The sequence below is a fragment of the Notolepis coatsorum genome (assembly GCF_963971535.1).
Source record: "Notolepis coatsorum genome assembly, chromosome: 19".
Classification (NCBI taxonomy): Eukaryota; Metazoa; Chordata; class Actinopteri; order Aulopiformes; family Paralepididae; genus Notolepis; species Notolepis coatsorum.
The window spans coordinates 19338767-19359611 of NC_140183.1; the positions used below are offsets into that span (position 1 = coordinate 19338767).

The window sequence follows — 20845 nt, forward strand, 5'->3', positions numbered from 1 at the left end:
GCTCTCTGCCTCTCTGGCTCTCTGTCTCTCTGGCTATCTGTCTCTCTGGCTCTCTGTCTCTCTGCCTCTCTGTCTCTCTGGCTCTCTGTCTCTCTGGTTCTCTGTCTCTCTGTCTCTCTGCCTCTCTGGCTCTCTGGCTCTCTGCCTCTCTGTCTCTCTGGCTCTCTGCCTCTCTGCCTCTCTGGCTCTCTGGCTCTCTGTCTCTCTGCCTCTCTGGCTCTCTGGCTCTCTGGCTCTCTGTCTCTCTGGCTCTCTGTCTCTCTGGCTCTCTGTCTCTCTGGCTCTCTGGCTCTCTGGCTCTCTGCCTCTCTGCCTCTCTGGCTCTCTGGCTCTCTGGCTATCTGGCTCTCTGGCTCTCTCTGTATCTGGGCTACGATAGCAGACAATGGGCATCAATCTTAAATCATTTGCAAAAACAATGATACATGTGCTTTTCCGAGACGGGAAGCTCAGGGTGTGTTCTTACCGGTCTCAGTGCGCTCTCCTGTGAAATGTGTCACAATCCAAATGTTAAAACAACAGTTCCATTTGAAACAGGACTATTTTGCCGACCGCACTACGCACTGTAAACTTCCGCACCACTAGTTGTAGAGAGAGGCCGTGAAGCATGTAGAAATGTTCAGACGAATAGAGGCTAAGGTCCAAAATAGTGAAGTTATCCTTTAATCAGACAGTGTAGTGTGTGTGTGTGTGTGTGTGTGTGTGTGTGTGTGTGTGTGTGTGTGTGTGTGTGTGTGTGTGTGTGTGTGTGTGTGTGAGTGTGTGTGTGTGAGAGGATACAATTATTATAATTTCTTTTTATCACTGAGCTAGCCATGGCTAAAATGGCTGCTTCCGCATTTTGACGCCGGAGCGCTGTGATTGCTGGGCGCACCAGGCATGTGACAAAGCAGCCAGCATCACAGCGCTCCTGCATCAAAATGCGGAGGCAGCCATTGTAGCCAAGGCTAGCTCAGTGATTTTTTTACTCGTTTATAAAAATGATTTTAAATGTTTATTAGCAACGCCGAGTTTTCAAACCCCGCCGCGTGTGTGTGTGTGAAACCCTAATGCAACGGTGAGTACCTTTGAAATTTATATCTGATATATTTTGGACCCACCGCTCGTCTTACCAGTGCTTGATGGTGCACATTAACCTGGCTATTATCGTCAAATAAGTGACTGCGTATTCAAGCAAGGCTTGCATCACAGTCACGAAAGGGGCTAGGTCTGGGGCTGGAAAGTTGATTTAATTAATGTAAAAAAGACTAATTTAATCAGATTAATAACTTTATTCAAATTGAGGATTGTTTGAGGATATTTATTTAAAAAAAAAATCTTTATTTTTATTTTTTTAATTAAAAGCGAAGGTTCAAACGTCCGTTTTGAAAAACCCTGACGAAGTTGAGGTGGATGAAATGTTGCACATAGACTGACAGCAGGACAGGGACATTCTGGATTTTTTTTCAAATCGGTCGACAACAAGTATTTTATGGGAATGAATTTCCATCATTGCCCGTTCAAATAGATATTCAGTATAAAGTTACACCATTTTAACACAAGAGGGTGATACTACAGGTTTGCTGCTCAGAGCCTCAGGGAATCAGCTCTCTGGCCTTTGTTTACAATCTGGAAACGACATAGTGAACCTATTGTCGTTGCCTATACCTATAGCATGCATTCAAAACATTTACTTGAATTAATTCTAGGGATGCTCGATATTGGCTTTTTTACCGATACCGATATTCCGATATTGTCCAACTCTTAATTTCCGATACCGATATCAACCGATATCAACCGATACCGATATATGCAGGGTTTCCCCGTCCAAAAAACTGAATAATTTCAGGTAACTAATAATTTCACTGGATATATATATAACAAATATTGTTATTTTTATTTTTATTTTTTAAACCGATACCGATATTTTCCGATATCACATTTTACTGCCGATATCGGCCGATAATATCGGACATCCCTAATTAATTCCCATCATTGTCCACTGAAATAATCCCGCCCCCTTGTGCTTCCTAGACTTCCTAACATCCTTCCTATGCTTCCTAACATCCTTCCTATGCTTCCTAACATCCTTCCTATGCTTCCTAACATCCTTCATAGGCTTCCTAACATCCTTCATAGGCTTCCTAACATCCTTCCTATGCTTTCTATCACTCTTCCTATGCTTCCTATGGCTCTTCCTATGCTTCCTATTACCATCTAGCATTAGCATGATATTGCTAATTGTTGACAGAATCCGGCTATAGGGCGACAATAATGTGGTCAAGAGGCATGGTTTCTATCTTTGGCGTGGTTTATTTATTCAAATGGCAGAGCAGCAGTTCTACAGTTCTCCTCTCACTGAGAGGCTGGGGGGAAAGAGAAAGAATGGGAGGAGACATCTGTATTTATACTCGCCACCTGGTGGTGTTCCTGAGTGGCTCCGCCTAGAGCGCCCTCTAGTGGAAACAGTTATATATGCAGTTAGACAGTTACTTGGAAACAGTTATATATGCAGTTAGACAGTTACTAACAATCCTACACAGAGCCTCTGACTTCAACACTAATAACTATAATTGGAGATCGGTCAGTATGTTTTTTTTTTTTTTTTTTTAAGTATGGATGTTTAAACAGGATACATACTGGCTCATTATGCAAATTATTGTTCTCTCCACCTGTTGACAGGAGTATTATTACTAGTATTATTAGTAGTAGTATTATATATACAGTTTATGGAAATAAAACAAATCTAAAGTAAGTTACTGAAAGTTTGAAACTATATCGTCTTACAAAACTAACTGAACCTAGAAACGTCCACTCAGTAGAATTGCAAAAAATTTTGGGGACATGTTTCAACAGCTTAACCCTTTCACTGCTGCACTACCAAAACGGTTAACCCTTTCACCGTGACGGTACACAGAAGGTTAACACTCGCACAGCCATGGAGAAAATGCCACTAATTCCCGCCAGGAACGGGTCAGATGACCCGACAGCTTATATGAGAAATATGAGAAACAGTGTAAACTATATAATTACCTCTGAATATAAAAATATGAGGTTTACCACAATGAAATGTAGGTTTGAGTGACATACATTATTTTTTAAATAAAATTAGTTTTAAAATATATATATTATAATTCATTATTATTTATTTTTTTGGATGGAAGAGCCACACATTGACGGGCAAAGAGCCACATGCGGCTTGCGAGCCACGGGTTGGCCACCCCTGCGCTAGACGCTCGCAAAGTGCTGTGACTTTCGTCTGGTCCATATGTGGAATAACGTTCTAATTACTCAGCGCACAGGACATACCAAAATGAACTGATTAAAGAACTATCTTATAAATGGCCTTTTTCAGTGTTTAGCATTGTTTCCTAGCTATGTGGACTTATATTAATATGATCTATGTCTCTAATTCTCATATTGGCGCATTCTTCCAATTCTCCTCTCACATTATTCACCCTCACTGAACTGAGTCATCTGAAAATGTGCTGATTTGTGATGTCAGAGAGACTCAGCTGCATGAGACTCTGCTGAGACTCACACACAGTTCCCACAGTGGTTGGAGCCCAGGTTCGAAACGGCTTAAGATCTTGAGGTAGAAAAATGCTGTTTTTGAGGACTTGATTAGAAATACAAAACAATGAATTAAAAAAAAAAAAAAATTACAGAGGTGTTCCATAAACTCACAGGAATTGTGTAAAAGTGCCCAAATAGTGAAAGAAATAGTAAAATAGTTCCCCTTTAAGACACTTGGACACTTGGACTAATGCATTCAGTCATTTGGACGGAGTTGTTAAAACTCACTCCACTCAAATCAATAGAGTTATATTTCACTCTACTCTAATCAAATTTAAAGTGACGTGGCTGGGAGAAATTGTTGCCAGTCAGTTCAGACAAAACAAATTCCTGGACCAAGGTCGAACCAGGGAGCTGCTGGAGTCGAAGGCCATCTGGGAGATAAGAGTGCCAAGTGGCCCCCCCCCCACCCCCAATCCCTATACCCAATCCCCCCTCCCGCGTGTACACCTGGCGCCTATGACGGCAGCCAACTAGTATGCGTGCTGGAGGGGGGAGCCTAAGACTGTCTCATCACCAAAGTCCTATCCCCCTGCTATGACGGCAACTGTAGTCATATCCAAACTCCTCCCCCTCCGGTCCTAGCTGATGGCAAATGTAATTAGTCAAGGCCGGAATTTCTCTCCGTCACCCCTCCCACCCCACCACCCCCTCCCCTCTGGGTGCTCTGAGACACACAGACTCACGGCTAGTTTAGCATGTCTCAACAAATGAACATGTTTGTATTAATTAAGGGTTGTGCCATTATTGCTATGCAAATGTAATAATTGTGAATGATTTGCTGTAATGAGTTGTATGTGTTGTATCAAGCATCCTTGACTTCCAAGGACAACGATGTAAATACTGTAAGTCATTGGCTTTTTCGTTTCTCTCCTTGACAAAAGCAAATATGTGAAATAATGATCTGTATATGTTTTGTTGTCTAAATAAATACCTACCTACCTACCTTACATTTTCCCGAAGTCATTTTGAAATTTCAGAAACCGTGCCAGATAAAACGGGTACTTTTAGGAAAAGTCATTGAGTGACAGAGCTGGAGCTCGACCGAGTGACGAGGATACATTTATTGAAAATGCCTAGGGGTCATGTGACCCCTTGTCGGCTGTGCTAGTTTAACCCTTTCACTGCCACACGACCCGACCGTCGGTTGTGTGATAGTAAAGGGTTAACCTTCTGTCGCGTGGCAGTGAAAGGGTTCATTACAAATATCCACCATGTTTGGTCATTGATTTATGGCCATTTATGGATTTGTGGCAGGCCCATGCACGTGTAGGTGGTGCCCCCTGTTGGAACATTTCAAAATGGGTTTACACACATGGTTCAATAATGTTATGAGACATATCCTGTGAGTTTTGTAATGATTGGACAAAAAATCTTCAGTTTATAGTCTGATTTGTGTTATGCCACGCCCATTTTATTTCCTTTATAGCACCCCCTAGTGGTCAAATGAAACTTTCAGGGAAAGCTGCTTGATTTCCTCCTGGATACATGTGATGTTGACTTTTATTCTTTATTCATAGTAGATTTGTAGGCGAGGGGCATGGTCTAACAGCTGCTGCTCTGTTGGGGCCACGCTGACTGTCCTTGCTCGACACTTCACCAGCTGTGTGTGTGTGTGTGTGTGTGTGTGTGTGTTGTGTGTGTGTGTGTGTGTGTGTGTGTGTGTGTGTGTGTGTGTGTGTGTGTGTGTGTGTGTGTGTGTGTGTGTGTGTTTTAGCACAGTCAGTCATTCTGTCTGGATTAGATAATTGTCAGAGACAGTATTGTTAGACACACACAGATGGAGGGAGGGATGGTGAGCGAGAGAGAAAGAGAGCATTAGAGAGAGAGAGAGAGAGAGAGAGAAAGGCTGCAGTATGTTTCCAACTTGTGCACCAGCTCTGCTGCAGACTTGTTTAACATCACAGTTAACAGTTAGCTTACAATAAAGCCCTGTTAGCATGGGACTAGTATGACCTGGGGACCTCTATTCATTAGTAATAACTGGACTAGTATTACCTGGACCTCTAGTCATTAGTAATAACTGAACTAGTAGTACCTGACCTCTAGTCATTAGTAATAACTGAACTAGTATTACCTGACCTCTAGTCATTAGTAATAACCAGTGCTGTGCTAGTTACTGAAAAATAGTAACTCAGTTACTTTACTAGTTACTCATTTAAAAAGTAACTCCGTTACGTTACTAGTTACTTACACCCAAAAGTAATGCGTTACTGTGAAAAGTAACTATTTAGTTACTTGAAGAAGAAAAAAATTGCTCCCATGCAGCCAGATACAGATACTCAAAATCGGTTGATCAACTTGACAGTTTCCATTCACATCACTGAACTCTGCTAAGCAATGTGGTCTAGATAAACACAAATCTGACACAAACACAAATGTCCCGACGTAATAAGAAATGCACCGTGCCTAATTGCTCGGGGAGGTTGAGCGCAGGAACGTTTAGGTTTGCGCGCATGCACGTTCTAGGTTCTAGGTTGAAAATAAGTGCTTGAGGAACAGCCTTGATATCTGTCGCCGGAGCGTTTCATTAACAGTCTTGCAACGTTGTTTAAGCAATCAATCGTGCATTGCAACGTTAGAATAGTTAGGATATCAATTGTGCATGAAAGGACTATATTTATATTGTTTGATTAGTATTGATGAGATTCCCTGGCAGATTTGTAGTCAGAAATGCGTTGATCAACTTGAGTTTCCATTCATTTACATTCACATCACTGCACTCACCAGTGTCTGTCGAGATGTAAAGTTAGTCCTGCAGCCCCTTAAACATTTTCTTTGTTTCATTTCCATGTTGTACTGTATATTCTCTCTCCAAGTAGTTGAAAAAAGTGTTCCGTCCCATTTGCTGTGTGTCGCCTCATATCATTCTATGCGGGTGGCGAGTGGATTTGGATGAGTCCTCGTAGTTAACGTTATACTCCAGTATCTTTGAGCCAAAACACAAATGACATAACTAAAACGTTATTTTCTTTTCGCTCGACAAAAGAGAAATACGCGAGTAGCTGCCTGGGCGCTGCCATTATCAGTCAGGAATCTCAGGAATAGTAAACAAAACACGCCCCCAGCATAGCGTTTCCTCGCAGCCAGGCAGACAGGATATGAGGATAATAATAATAATAATAATAATCACTACCGCTCGCTATCAATCTACGCCGTATATAACGCAAATAACGCAGTGACGAACCATTCAGTAACGTAAGTAGCGTTACTGAATTTGAAAAGTAATGCGTTAGAGTACTATTTATCGCAAAAAGTTACTTCGTTACTGTAATGCGTTACTTTGTAACGCGTTAGTCCCAACACTGGTAATAACTGAACTAGTATTACCTGACCTCTAGTCATTAGTAATAACTGGACTAGTATTACAGGACCTCTAGTCATTAGTAATAACTGGACTAGTATTACAGGACCTCTAGTCATTAGTAACTGGACTAGTATTACCTGGACCTCTAGTCATTAGTAATAACTGGACTAGTATTACCTGGACCTCTAGTCATTAGTAATAACTGGACTAGTATTACCTGGACCTCTAGTCATTAGTAATAACTGGACTAGTATTACCTGACCTCTAGTCATTAGTAATAACTGGACTAGTATTACAGGACCTCTAGTCATTAGTAATAACTGGACTAGTATTACAGGACCTCTAGTCATTAGTAATAACTGGACTAGTATTACAGGGACCTCTAGTCATTAGTAATAACTGGACTAGTATTACAGGACCTCTAGTCATTAGTAATAACTGGACTAGTATTACAGGACCTCTAGTCATTAGTAATAACTGGACTAGTATTACAGGGACCTCTAGTCATTAGTAATAACTGGACTAGTATTACAGGGACCTCTAGTCATTAGTAATAACTGGACTGAAAACTGAAAAAAAAATTGCAGGTCCCTCCCTACTTCCAATTTCCCCATGTGGAATGCACCTGATTGGATAAATTACATGCTGGTGTTCTAGTGTGTTGTTTAGTGGCTGCATGAATGTTATCTATAGCACATTTAAGTACTCTGCATGAATCCATTTCTGTTGTTATAAAGTAGTTTAAGGTGCCTGTAGCAGGTGTGGGTGCTGCCCCCTGTGTTCGGAGCTACACACTGCACTCGGAGTACACTCGGAGACAAAGCCTTTTATCACACTTGGATCAGACAGTTCCGGCAGCGAGACAGGTGATGAAAAATGAAGAACATAAATTCCCTGCTCGCTGCCTTGCTCTCTGTTCAGTCTGTGAGCCTGCCTTGTCCCAGTCTCACTGTGTTAATTAGCGATACCAGCTACACTTGCTAGCTAGTAGGAGTACTGCTGCTTCATCGAGTCTCTCCAGACTTCACCTCTACAGCCGAACCCAGAACCCCCCCCCCCCCCCCCCCCTCCCACAGTGACAGTTTAAACACTCCTTCTTGATCGCTTATTGCCAGCGGAGGAGTGCTGCCGAGTGCTTCCGCGTTTTCCCTGATTGGCTGCGACACGCCCCACGGAGCGCAGCGGAAGAGCTTGCGGCATTATGTAGCCGTAATCCGCGATGATTTTCATTCGAAGCTTAGCTCACCTGGCAGTGCTGCGGTCCTGCGGTCCGTTGGTGACAAGTTCGAATCCTTTTTTTTTTTTTAACGTGTATTCTTTCGCCGGTTAAGGTTAGGTATGGTTAAGGTTAAGGTTAAGGTTAGGCATTGTTTCGGAGTTGGTTAAGGTTAGAAGGGTTAAGTTTAGGCGCTGTTAAGGAGCTGGTTAAGGTTAGAGTTTGTCTTAGAGAATGGCAATAGACAGCCTATTTCCGCACTGCCGCTCTCTCGCGCTGCCGCGGTCACATGGGCGTCGGTGACGAATGCGGAAGCATTCTTGCACTTTTCCGCTGGCAATAAGCTACACGCTTCTTGATCACGCACCCCAACAGACAAAACTATGGATGTGTCAAGTTTGATCTCGGAAACAACTCTTTTCAGTGCGAAAAACTTTTCAGTGCGAATGTGCATAATGGAAAACACTGGTCAGGGGTCATTTTCTATTACCCCACGTACCCCACGGAACCCCCCTCAAACTGAACAGTGACATCTCCTTAGCAAATGATCTCAACTCCTTCTATGCGAGGTTTGAGGCTGTGAATAACAACACCAGCCTACAAACCACGGCAATGGGGGGGGGGGGGTCTGCTGATGGAGACTCAGTGTTCAGGGTAACAGAGCATGAGGTGAGACGGATCTTTAAAAAAGTGGATATCAGGAAGGCAGCAGGACCGGACGGCATCCCCGGCCGCGTCCTAAAAGTCTGTGCCGACCAACTGGCCCCGGTATTCACTGACATCTTCAACCTGTCCTTGGAACAGGCCGTCATCCCCACCTGTCTGAAGAAGTCCACCATCATCCCTGTACCCAAAAAATCTACGCCCGCTTGCCTCAACGACTACCGCCCTGTAGCCCTCACCTCCATAGCCATGAAGTGCTTTGAGAAGCTAGTGAAGGGCTACATCTGTTCCTCCCTCCCAATCAACCTGGACCCTCTGCAATTTGCATATCGCCCCAACAGGTCCACGGAGGACGCCATAGCCCATGTGCTGCACACAGCAGCATCACATCTGGACAAGAGGAAGGGGAACTATGTGAGAATGCTGTTCATCGACTACAGCTCAGCATTCAATACCATAGTCCCCTCCAAACTCATAGCCAAGCTCAGGGACCTGGGCTTGAACTATGACCTGTGCCAGTGGGTCCTGGACTTCCTGACGGGCAGACCCCAGGTGGTAAGAGCCGGCAACTGCACCTCCTCATCCATCACGCTCAACATAGGGGCCCCCCAGGGCTGTGTTCTGAGCCCCCTCCTCTACTCCCTGTACACACATGACTGCGTAGCACAGCGGAACAACAACACCATCATCAAATTTGCTGATGACACAGTAGTGGTGGGCCTGATCTCTGCCAACGACGAAAGGGCCTACCTGGAAGAGGTAGAGAACCTGTCACAGTGGTGTCAGGAGAACTGCCTCTCCCTGAACGTCAGCAAAACAAAAGAGATGATTGTGGACTTCAGGAGGTCGGGGGTCAAGGACTACAGCCCCCTCAGCATCGAAGGGGCACCAGTTGAGAGAGTGAACAGTTTCAAGTACCTCGGAGCCCACATATCCGAGGACTTGACATGGACCACACACATTGACAGTGTTGTGAAGAAGGCACGACAACGCCTCTACTTCCTCAGGCGCCTAAGGAAGTTCCAAGTCAGTCAGAAGATCCTTAGGAACTTCTACTCATGTACAATAGAGAGCATCCTGACCGGCAACATCACCTCCTGGTTTGGGAATAGCACTGCACAAGACCGTAGCAGACTACAAAGAGTGACACGTTCAGCCGAACGCACAATTAGAGGGGGGCTTCCCACCCTCCAGAACATTTACAACAAGCGGTGCAAGGGGAAGGCTAAGAGAATTATTAAGGACTCGAGCCACCCGAACAACTGCCTCTTTGAACTGCTGCCGTCAGGCAAGCGATACCGGAGTCTTATGGCGAGCACAGAAAGACTCAGAAGGAGCTTCTATCCCCAGGCCATCAGGCTGCTAAACGAACAATAATCGCTAAACGAACAATAATCACTATGCAACAACCATCAAATGCACACAGCACACACACCCACACGCACACACACACTCACTCAAACAAACAACACACTGCAGCACCCACTCTCCACACTTTAGATCACACAAACACACTTACACTTTATATTTATTGATAAAGGATTTGCACTACAACTCGTACACCTACTGTGAATTGTACCTAAACTGCACCTCGTCCATTTATGCCTTGCACTATATAGTATTGTATATTAGTACACTGCACAGTATTGTATATTGTATGGTAACTACGTCTACGAACATTGTACATATGTCTAAACTGAACACTGTGACCTCTTTTTTTTCTTCTAATTTTTACTATGTTTTTATTTCATACTTATCTTGTCATGCACAGTCTCTGGAGCGCAACAGTAAGAAGCATTTTGTACAAAAGTATTCTGTACTTCTGTATGACAACTATTAAAGAAACTTGAAACTTGAAAACTAATACTGGGTCCGCACATACACTGGACCCATGTGAATAGGGCTTTATATACAGTTTAAGTTAGATACAGTTAGCTGTTGAGGTCGTTCTGTAAATGTTTGTCAAACTAACTCTCTCTCTCTCTCTCTCTCTCTCTCTCTCTCTCTCTCTCTCTCTCTATCTCTCTCTCTCTCTCTCTCTCTCTCTCTCTCTCTCTCTCTCTCTCTCTCTCTCTCTCTCTCTCTCTCTCTAGATGTGTGTATTAGTACTGATCTGCCGGAGGTTGAGATCATTAGTCTACTGGAGGAACAGCTGCCGGTCTACAGGCTGAGGGCAGACACGATCTACGGCTACGAGCATGATGATTGGCTGCACACGCCGCTCGTCACCTCTGACCCCAGCCACGATCTCACAGCCGAACAGATAGGGGAGACCCTCAAATACTTCTGTAAGTACAAACACTCTAGATTATACACTTTCAATCTTCTCACCTTCTCAGCAGAGTGGATGACACGATGCAGCCTGCCTGTGCCTTTGTCCTTGGCAGTGGCTGCAGCATATACCGTACCATACTGTGATGGAGGAGGTGAGGATGGACTCAATGATGGCTGTGTAAAAGTGCACCATCATCGTCTTTAGCAGGTTGAATTTCTTCAGCTGCCGCAGGAAGTACATCCTCTGCTGTGCTTTCTTGATGAGGGAGCTGATGTTCAGCTCCCACTTGAGGTCATGGGAGATGATTGTTCCCAAGAAGCGGAAGGAGTCCACAGAGTCCATTGGGGAGTCACGCAGGGTGATGGGGTTGAGTGGGGCTGGGCCTGGGTCCTTCTGTAATCCACAACCATCTCCAGTGAAGAAGTCCACCATCATCCCTGTACCCAAAAAATCTACGCCCGCTTGCCTCAACGACTACCGCCCTGTAGCCCTCACCTCCATAGCCATGAAGTGCTTTGAGAAGCTAGTGAAGGGCTACATCTGTTCCTCCCTCCCCATCAACCTGGACCCTCTGCAATTTGCATATCGCCCCAACAGGTCCACGGAGGACGCCATAGCCCATGTGCTGCACACAGCAGCATCACACCTGGACAAGAGGCAGGGGAACTATGTGAGAATGCTGTTCATCGACTACAGCTCAGCATTCAATACCATAGTCCCCTCCAAACTCATAGCCAAGCTCAGGGACCTGGGCTTGAACTATGACCTCTGCCAGTGGGTCTTGGACTTCCTGACGGGCAGACCCCAGGTGGTAAGAGCCGGCAACTGCACCTCCTCATCCATCACGCTCAACATAGGGGCCCCCCAGGGCTGTGTTCTGAGCCCCCTCCTCTACTCCCTGTACACACATGACTGCGTAGCACAGCGGAACAACAACACCATCATCAAATTTGCTGATGACACAGTAGTGGTGGGCCTGATCTCTGCCAATGACGAAAGGGCCTACCTGGAAGAGGTAGAGAACCTGTCACAGTGGTGTCAGGAGAACTGCCTCTCCCTGAACGTCAGCAAAACAAAAGAGATGATTGTGGACTTCAGGAGGTCGGGGGTCAAAGACTACAGCCCCCTCAGCATCGACGGGGCACCGGTTGAGAGAGTGAACAGTTTCAAGTACCTCGGAGCCCACATATCCGAGGACTTGACATGGACCACACACATTGACAGTGTTGTGAAGAAGGCACGACAACGCCTCTACTTCCTCAGGCGCCTAAGGAAGTTCCAAGTCAGTCAGAAGATCCTTAGGAACTTCTACTCATGTACAATAGAGAGCATCCTGACCGGCAACATCACCTCCTGGTTTGGGAATAGCACTGCACAAGACCGTAGCAGACTACAAAGAGTGACACGTTCAGCCGAACGCACAATTGGAGGGGGGCTTCCCACCCTCCAGAACATTTACAACAAGCGGTGCAAGGGGAAGGCTAAGAGAATTATTAAGGACTCGAGCCACCCGAACAACTGCCTCTTTGAACTGCTGCGGTCAGGCAAGCGATACCGGAGTCTTAAGGCGAGCACAGAAAGACTCAGAAGAAGCTTCTATCCCCAGGCCATCAGGCTGCTAAACGAACAATAAACACTATGCAACAACCATCAAATGCACACAGCACACACACCCACACGCACACACTCACTCAAACAAACAACACACTGCAGCACCCACTCTCCACACTTTAGATCACACAAACACACTTTACACTTTATATTTATTGATAAAGGATTTGCACTACAACTCGTACACCTACTGTGAATTGTACCTAAATTGCACCTCGTCCCATTTCTGCCTTGCACTATATAGTATTGTATATTAGTACACTGCACAGTATTGTATATTGTATGGTAACTACGTCTATTCTGCATCGAACATTGTACATATGTCTAAACTGAACACTGTGACCTCATTTTTTTACTTCTAATTTTTTTACTTCTAATTTTACTATGTTATTTTATTTCATACTTATCTTGTCTTGCACAGTCTCTGGAGCGTAACAGTAAGAAGCATTTTGTATAAAAGTATTCTGTACTTCTGTATGACAAATATTAAAGAAACTTGAACTTGAGTGTCTTGAGAGCGTTGAGCTCTAAATTGTTCTGGCTGCACCAGGTCAGCAGATGGTCAATCTCCCACCTGTAGGCGGACTCATCCCCATCAGAGATGAGTCCAATGAGGGTGAGAAGATAAGAGGGGAAAGAACACAGCCTTGGGGGGAACCTGTGCTGATGGTCTGGGAGTCTGAGGTGTGTTTTCCCAGTCTCACGTGCTGCTTCCTGTAAGACAGGAAGTCTGTGATCCACCTGCAGGTGGAGTCGGGCACGCTCAGCTGGGAGAACTTGTCCTGTAGCAGGGCCGGGATGACTGTATTGAATGCAGAGCTGAAATCCACAAACAGGATCCTGGCATAGGTTCCTGCAGAGTCCTAGGTGCTGGAGGACAAAGTGGAGTGCCATGTTGACAGCATCGTCTACAGACCTGTTGGCTGTGTAGGCGAACTGCAGGGGGTCCAGGAGAGGGTCTGTGATAGATTTGAGGTGTGTAAGCACAAGGCACTCAAAAGACTTCATCACCACAGAGGTCAGGGCGACGGGGCTGTAGTAATTTAGTCCACTGGGCCTAAAGAGTGAAAGAGAGAGAGAGAGAGAGAGAGAGAGAGAGAGAGAGAGAGAGAGAGAGAGAGAGAGAAAGAGAGAAAGAGAGAGAGAGAGAGAGAGAGAGAGAGAGAGAGAGAGAGAGAGAGAGAGAGAGAGAGAGAGAGAGAGATTGTTGGAAAGAGAGAGGACAGCTGGTACAACATAGTTGCCACATACCTGCTGGGTCACACACACACCGCCAGTCTGCCAGCTGGTATGGCTGTGGCACCAGTGTGCGTGTGTGTGTGTGTGTGTCTCTAAGTCAGAGCCGACATAAGAATCAACTCCAATGACAGCTCTCACTGAGATCACACACACACACACACACACACACACACACACTGTGCGGCGGTAAAGTCAGACTGTATGAAACACCTCAGGCTGGAATAGTTCCACACAGTCAGAAATAGTTCCTACCTGGTAACCCGTGGAAACTGTGTCTTCTTGGACGTGTGTCTCTTTCAGTAGAATCGTGTTGTTGCTAGGGGAACAGCTTGGACCCCAGTTCACTTCCTGTCAGCTATTTCCCCCAAGGCCATGACATACAGACACACACACACACACACACACACACACACACACACACACACACACACACACACACACACACACACACACACACACACACACACACACATTGTAGGCAACATGAACAGTCCTTCTGACCAATACTAGTATAGTTCACACAGCTTTAGTTCCTTCATACCCTTCCACATGCATACATAAGATAGATGGATGGATGGATGGATGGATGGTGGCTGGATGGATGGATGGATGGCTGGATGGCTGGATGGATGGATGGATGGATGGATGGATGGATGGATGGATGGATGGATGGATGGATGGATGGATGGATGAATGAATGGATAGAGATGGATGGATGGATGGATGGATGGATGGATGGATGGATGGATGGATGGATGGATGGGTGGATAGATAGATAGATAGATAGATAGATAGATAGATAGATAGATAGATAGATAGATAGATAGATAGATAGATGGTTAATTTCATGATTATATAGACTTTGTGATTTAGGTAGAATGAAGTCTCTCTGTCTCTCCTTGAAGGTTTAGCCATTGGAATGGACCTACTCAGTTCTGCCTGTAGGGGGCAGTGTTTGACTGTGGTTCCACCCTGGAGGTGGATGTGTAAAAGTCTCCACGTTTCCTCCAGCTCATCATATCCTGTCTCACAGGAAGGGCCTATCTGCTGGCACTGACATGACGTAGTGTCTCTGTACCTGTCTGTCATCTCTCTATACAGTAGAGTATGATAGATACCAGAATAACTGTATATAACAGTTTATAACAGTATTACAGTATATTACAGTATATTACAAAATACATAGTGTCTACTAATGATCTACCTTTGAAGATGAGCTGTAACTGTAAGCCATTATGTCAGGAAGCTTTCCCCTCAGTATCTGTCGGTATAGAATATTTTATTAGATGTTGATCTATTATTATTATTAATAATAATAATACTAATAACAATACTATTGGTGATATGAATATAGATTTGAAGTGAATACATTGTGACGTCATCACCCTGGTAGACAGTTCAGCGTAATCACCTTGGTCCCTCCCTCTCTGATGCAATGTGTTACATATATATATACAGTCTCTCCTTATTATCTAACATGTCCATCACATGTTCCAGTTCCAGTTCTAGGCTATGTCCCATAGTGGCTTGTAGGTAACCTGACCACCACTTATTCATTCATACAGTATTTCTTTTATCATCCATCCTTCTCAATTCATTAATCAGAGAAGGGTGGTGTAACTTTACTGCCAGCCTGCTGTCAGGAAACACCACTAACAAGTCACTTGCTACTGGCAACCACAGCTCTGTTAGCTGCTTAGCATTCACCTCCTGCTGTACGCTAGCAGGGCAAGCTAGCATTAGCCATGACATTAGCTTTGCCAACTGTATTGTTTTGTCAATAGTAAGTAGGTCTGGCCTGCTTTCAGACAGAAGGAGCTAGCTTCAGCCTGGCCTGCTTTCAGACAGAAGGAGCTAGCGTTAGCCTGGCCTGCTTTCAGGCAGAAGGAGCTAGCTTCAGTCTGGCCTGCTTTCAGACAGAAGGAGCTAGCTTCAGCCTGGTCTGCTTTCAGACAGAAGGAGCTAGCGTTAGCCTGGCCTGCTTTCAGGCAGAAGGAGCTAGCTTCAGTCTGGCCTGCTTTCAGACAGAAGGAGCTAGCGTTAGCCTGGCCTGCTTTCAGACAGAAGGAGCTAGCGTTAGCCTGGCCTGCTTTCAGGCAGAAGGAGCTAGCTTCAGCCTGGCCTGCTTTCAGACAGAAGGAGCTAGCGTTAGCCTGGCCTGCTTTCAGACAGAAGGAGCTAGCGTTAGCCTGGCCTGCTTTCAGGCAGAAGGAGCTAGCGTTAGCCTGGCCTGCTTTCAGGCAGAAGGAGCTAGCATTAGCCTGGCCTGCTTTCAGACAGAAGGAGCTTCAGCCTGGCCTGCTTTCAGGCAGAAGGAGCAAGGAGCTAGCATTAGCCTGGCCTGCTTTCAGGCAGAAGGAGCTAGCGTTAGCCTGACCTGCTTTCAGGCAGAAGGAGCTAGCGTTAGCCTGGCCTGCTTTCAGGCAGAAGGAGCTAGCATTAGCCTGGCCTGCTTTCAGGCAGAAGGAGCTAGTATTAGCCTGGCCTGCTTTCAGACAGAAGGAGCTAGTATTAGCCTGGCCTGCTTTCAGGCAGAAGGAGCTAGCATTAGCCTGGCCTGCTTTCAGACAGAAGGAGCTAGCATTAGCCTGGCCTGCTTTCAGGCAGAAGGAGCTAGCTTCAGCCTGGCCTGCTTTCAGACAGAAGGAGCTAGCGTTAGCCTGACCTGCTTTCAGACAGAAGGAGCTTCAGCCTGGCCTGCTTTCAGGCAGAAGGAGCTAGCGTTAGCTTGGCCTGCTTTCAGGCAGAAGGAGCTAGCGTTAGCCTGGCCTGCTTTCAGACAGAAGGAGCTAGCTTCAGCCTGGCCTGCTTTCAGACAGGAGGAGCTAGCGTTAGCCTGGCCTGCTTTCAGACAGAAGGAGCTAGCGTTAGCCTGGCCTGCTTTCAGACAGAAGGAGCTAGCTTCAGCCTGGCCTGCTTTCAGACAGAAGGAGCTAGCATTAGCCTGGCCTGCTTTCAGACAGAAAGAGCTAGCATTAGCCTGGCCTGCTTTCAGACAGAAAGAGCTAGCATTAGCCTGGCCTGCTTTCAGGCAGAAGGAGCTAGCGTTAGCCTCACAGTGTTAGCACTGCCAACACCACCGCTTTGAGATGCTGCTCAGAGCCAGTAACCATAGCAACCACACAGAAGGACAAAGTAGAGGAGAGGAAAGGAGAGGAGGGAGGGATGGTGATGTGTGAGTGGGGAGGTGGGGCCAAGCCGATGGTACGCCTTCCCCTGATTGGCTGCGGGCTGACTGTTAGCCCACCCACCTCCCTGAGTCACCATTATCATCACTGCTGCTGCAAAACCCGTGACTGCTGCACTCCTTCTCTCTCTCTCTCTCTCTCTCTCTCTCCCTCCCGCTCTCTTTCTCTCTCTCTCTCTCTCTCTCTCTCTCTCTCTCTCTCTCTCTCTCTCTCTCTCTCTCTCTCTCTCTCTCTTTCTCTCTCAGTGCTGAGATGCAGTGCTCCATGTGAGCAGTGTTTAAGCAGGGCTGTCAGAGCAGGATGTTGTGAAAGAAGAGGAATCAACTACTTGACCTCAGACAGACAGACAGACAGACAGACAGGTAGAGGGACAGACAGACAGGTAGAGGGACAGATAGGAAGCACACAAGGACAGGCAGGAGGGAAGATAGTGAGACGCTGTCACCTCATTAGCTCAAGCGTTGCACCCTGAAGAAGTGAGCCTGGGCGACAGACACTGAAGAGACGTCACAGAGTCTCCTGTAGGAGCTATGATGGTGAGACGGCACATGACGTTGGCCAGTCGAGAGGACGGATTCTAATGGATATTGAAGCCTACTAAAGGACGGACGGACGGACGGACAGACAGGTGGACGACACAATGAAGATGCCGTGGCAGGTGACAGCAGGTCACAGTGAGACGCAAGAGACGGCGACGAACCACAACACAACCACCGCTGAACTGATGGGCCGCTGGTTGAGAGAGGACAGACTCTCACCGAGGATCTGTACACACAGGACACACTGCTGAGCTGGAGGACTGAGGGGTGACAGGAGACATGAGAGGACTCTCACCATCACAGTGGATGTGGGACAATGGGAACATGACAGCTGGTCTTTAATGATGACTGAACAAGACACACAGTAAGGGTGCTGCTGCTGCAGGAGACTTTTACTAACTCACCAACAATGACTGTCAGATAGATAGCGGCTACACTGTGAGATATAGACTGACTCACTGGTTGAATGACAATACAGTACACTGAGATATAGACTGACTGACTCACTGACTGACTGACTGACTGACTGAGATATAGACTGACTGACTGAGATATAGACTGACTGACTGACTAAGATATAGACTGACCGACTCACTGACTGACAGACAGACAGACACACACACACACACACACACACACACACACACACACACACACACACACACACACACACACACACACACACACACACACACACACATACGCACGCACGTTGCACACACAGACAGACAGACAGACAGACAGACAGACAGACAGACAGACAGACAGACAGACAGACAGACAGACACACGCACACAGACAGACAGAAGTAATGGAGGACAGAATGGAACAGAAGCAGCATCAGAGAGTGCTCTCTTAACTAAGGATTTTGGAAACACTGACTGCTGTTACCACAAAGCATGCTGGGAAAGCAGTGACACAGCCAGTGAGGATGAGGAGGCGGAGCGAACGGTTTGCCAGGGCAGATTACTATGAACTGGACTGGTACTATGAGGAATGTACTGATGGTAAGAATCTATCTATCTATCTATCTATCTATCTATCTATCTATCTATCTATCTATCTATCTATCTATCTATCTATCTATCTATCTATCTATCTATCTATCTATCTATCTATCTATCTATCTATCTATCTATCTATCTATCTATCTATCTATCTATCTATCTATCTATCTATCTATCTATCTATCTATCTATCTATCTATCTATCTATCTATCTATCTATCTATCTATCTATCTATCTATCTATCTATCTATCTATCTATCTATCTATCTATCTATCTATCTATCTATCTATCTATCTATCTATCTATCTATCTATCTATCTATCTATCTATCTATCTATCTATCTATCTATCTATCTATCTATCTATCTATCTATCTATCTATCTATCTATCTATCTATCTATCTATCTATCTATCTATCTATCTATCTATCTATCTATCTATCTATCTATCTATCTATCTATCTATCTATCTATCTATCTATCTATCTATCTATCTATCTATCTATCTATCTATCTATCTATCTATCTATCTATCTATCTATCTATCTATCTATCTATCTATCTATCTATCTATCTATCTATCTATCTATCTATCTATCTATCTATCTATCTATCTATCTATCTATCTATCTATCTATCTATCTATCTATCTATCTATCTATCTATCTATCTATCTATCTATCTATCTATCTATCTATCTATCTATCTATCTATCTATCTATCTATCTATCTATCTATCTATCTATCTATCTATCTATCTATCTATCTATCTATCTATCTATCTATCTATCTATCTATCTATCTATCTATCTATCTATCTATCTATCTATCTATCTATCTATCTATCTATCTATCTATCTATCTATCTATCTATCTATCTATCTATTCTATATTCAGTACTTGCTTGAGGAGAAATTCACATGTGTAAACAACTTTTAATTTGGTTTTAATTGGTTAATTGATGCTGCTAACTGGTGTGAGTGTACTGTACTGGAGCTAAATTACTTAAAACAGTGTTATGTTTTGAACTAGAGGTAGAGAAACTACTGCAAAGGGAAACGGCTAAATGTTTTTATTTAAAGAAAACGTACCTCTACTATTACTAGTTACAAATACTTGAATATTGTTTATAATCTTATAAACAAATGCAGTCATTAAGTGAACCAACATTGTACTTAGAGGATTCTTCTTTGAAACAAAGTGAACCAACATTTCTCTTAGAGGATGCTGTTTTGAAACAAAGTGAACCAACATTTCTCTTAGAGGATGCTGTTTTGAAACAAAGTGAACCAACATTGCTCTTAGAGGATGCTGTTTTGAAACAAAGTGAACCAACATTGCTCTTAGAGGATGCTGTTTTGAAACAAAGTGAACCAACATTTCTCTTAGAAGATGCTTCTTTATATGATTAAGGTGGCGGGAGGGTAGGAGCACCACAGACAAACAGATCATTTATATAAGATGTGTACTGTAGTGTGTTTCAGGGATGGTAATATTATGATGTGTACTGTAGTGTGTTTCAGGGATGGTAATATTATGATGTGTACTGTAGTGTGTTTCACGGATGGTAATATTACATATATGATGTGTAATATATGTAGTGTGTTTCAGGGATGGTAATATTACATATAAGATGTGTACTATAATATGTAGTGTGTTTCAGGGATGGTAATATTATGATGTGTACTGTAGTGTGTTTCAGGGATGGTAATATTACATATAAGATGTGTACTGTATGTAGTGTGTTTCAGGGATGGTAATATTACATATAAGATGTGTACTATATGTAGTGTGTTTCAGGGATGGTAATATTATATATAAGATGTGTACTGTAGTGTGTTTCAGAGATGGTAATATTTTATATAAGGTGTGTATTGTAGAACATTATATCCTGTATAATTCACAACATAATATAATGTATAATTCACAGTATGGTATGCTATATTATTCATAACATAATACATTGTATAATAGTATGCTACACACTATATTACATAACATATGCAGCATTTGTAAAGCTAGTAACAGTGTCAGTATCAGATTCATAATACCACAAGGCTTTATAATGCATAATAATATAATACAAGGTATAGTATTTGTGTGTTTGTATAGTATTTCTCCTGACAAGGTGTTGATGACAGAATGACATGAGGGTATCATGTGTCTGATCTGGTTGTATGAAAGCAGAAATAGAAGGCAGAGCGTTGATGTTATTCTGAGCCTCTGAAGGAGGTCGGCTGTGT

General features: G+C 44.3%; 1 protein-coding gene across 1 annotated transcript in view; it reads left to right on the top strand.

Moving 5' to 3' along the window:
• The window catches only part of LOC311246412 (trafficking kinesin-binding protein 1-like), a 76946-nt gene that overhangs the window by 3373 nt on the left and 52728 nt on the right, over nt 1–20845 (top strand). The window contains exon 2 of the mRNA XM_084336569.1: nt 10835–11029. Within this exon, the coding sequence (XP_084192695.1) occupies nt 10835–11029 (195 nt within the window). The remainder of the gene's footprint in view (nt 1–10834; nt 11030–20845) is intronic.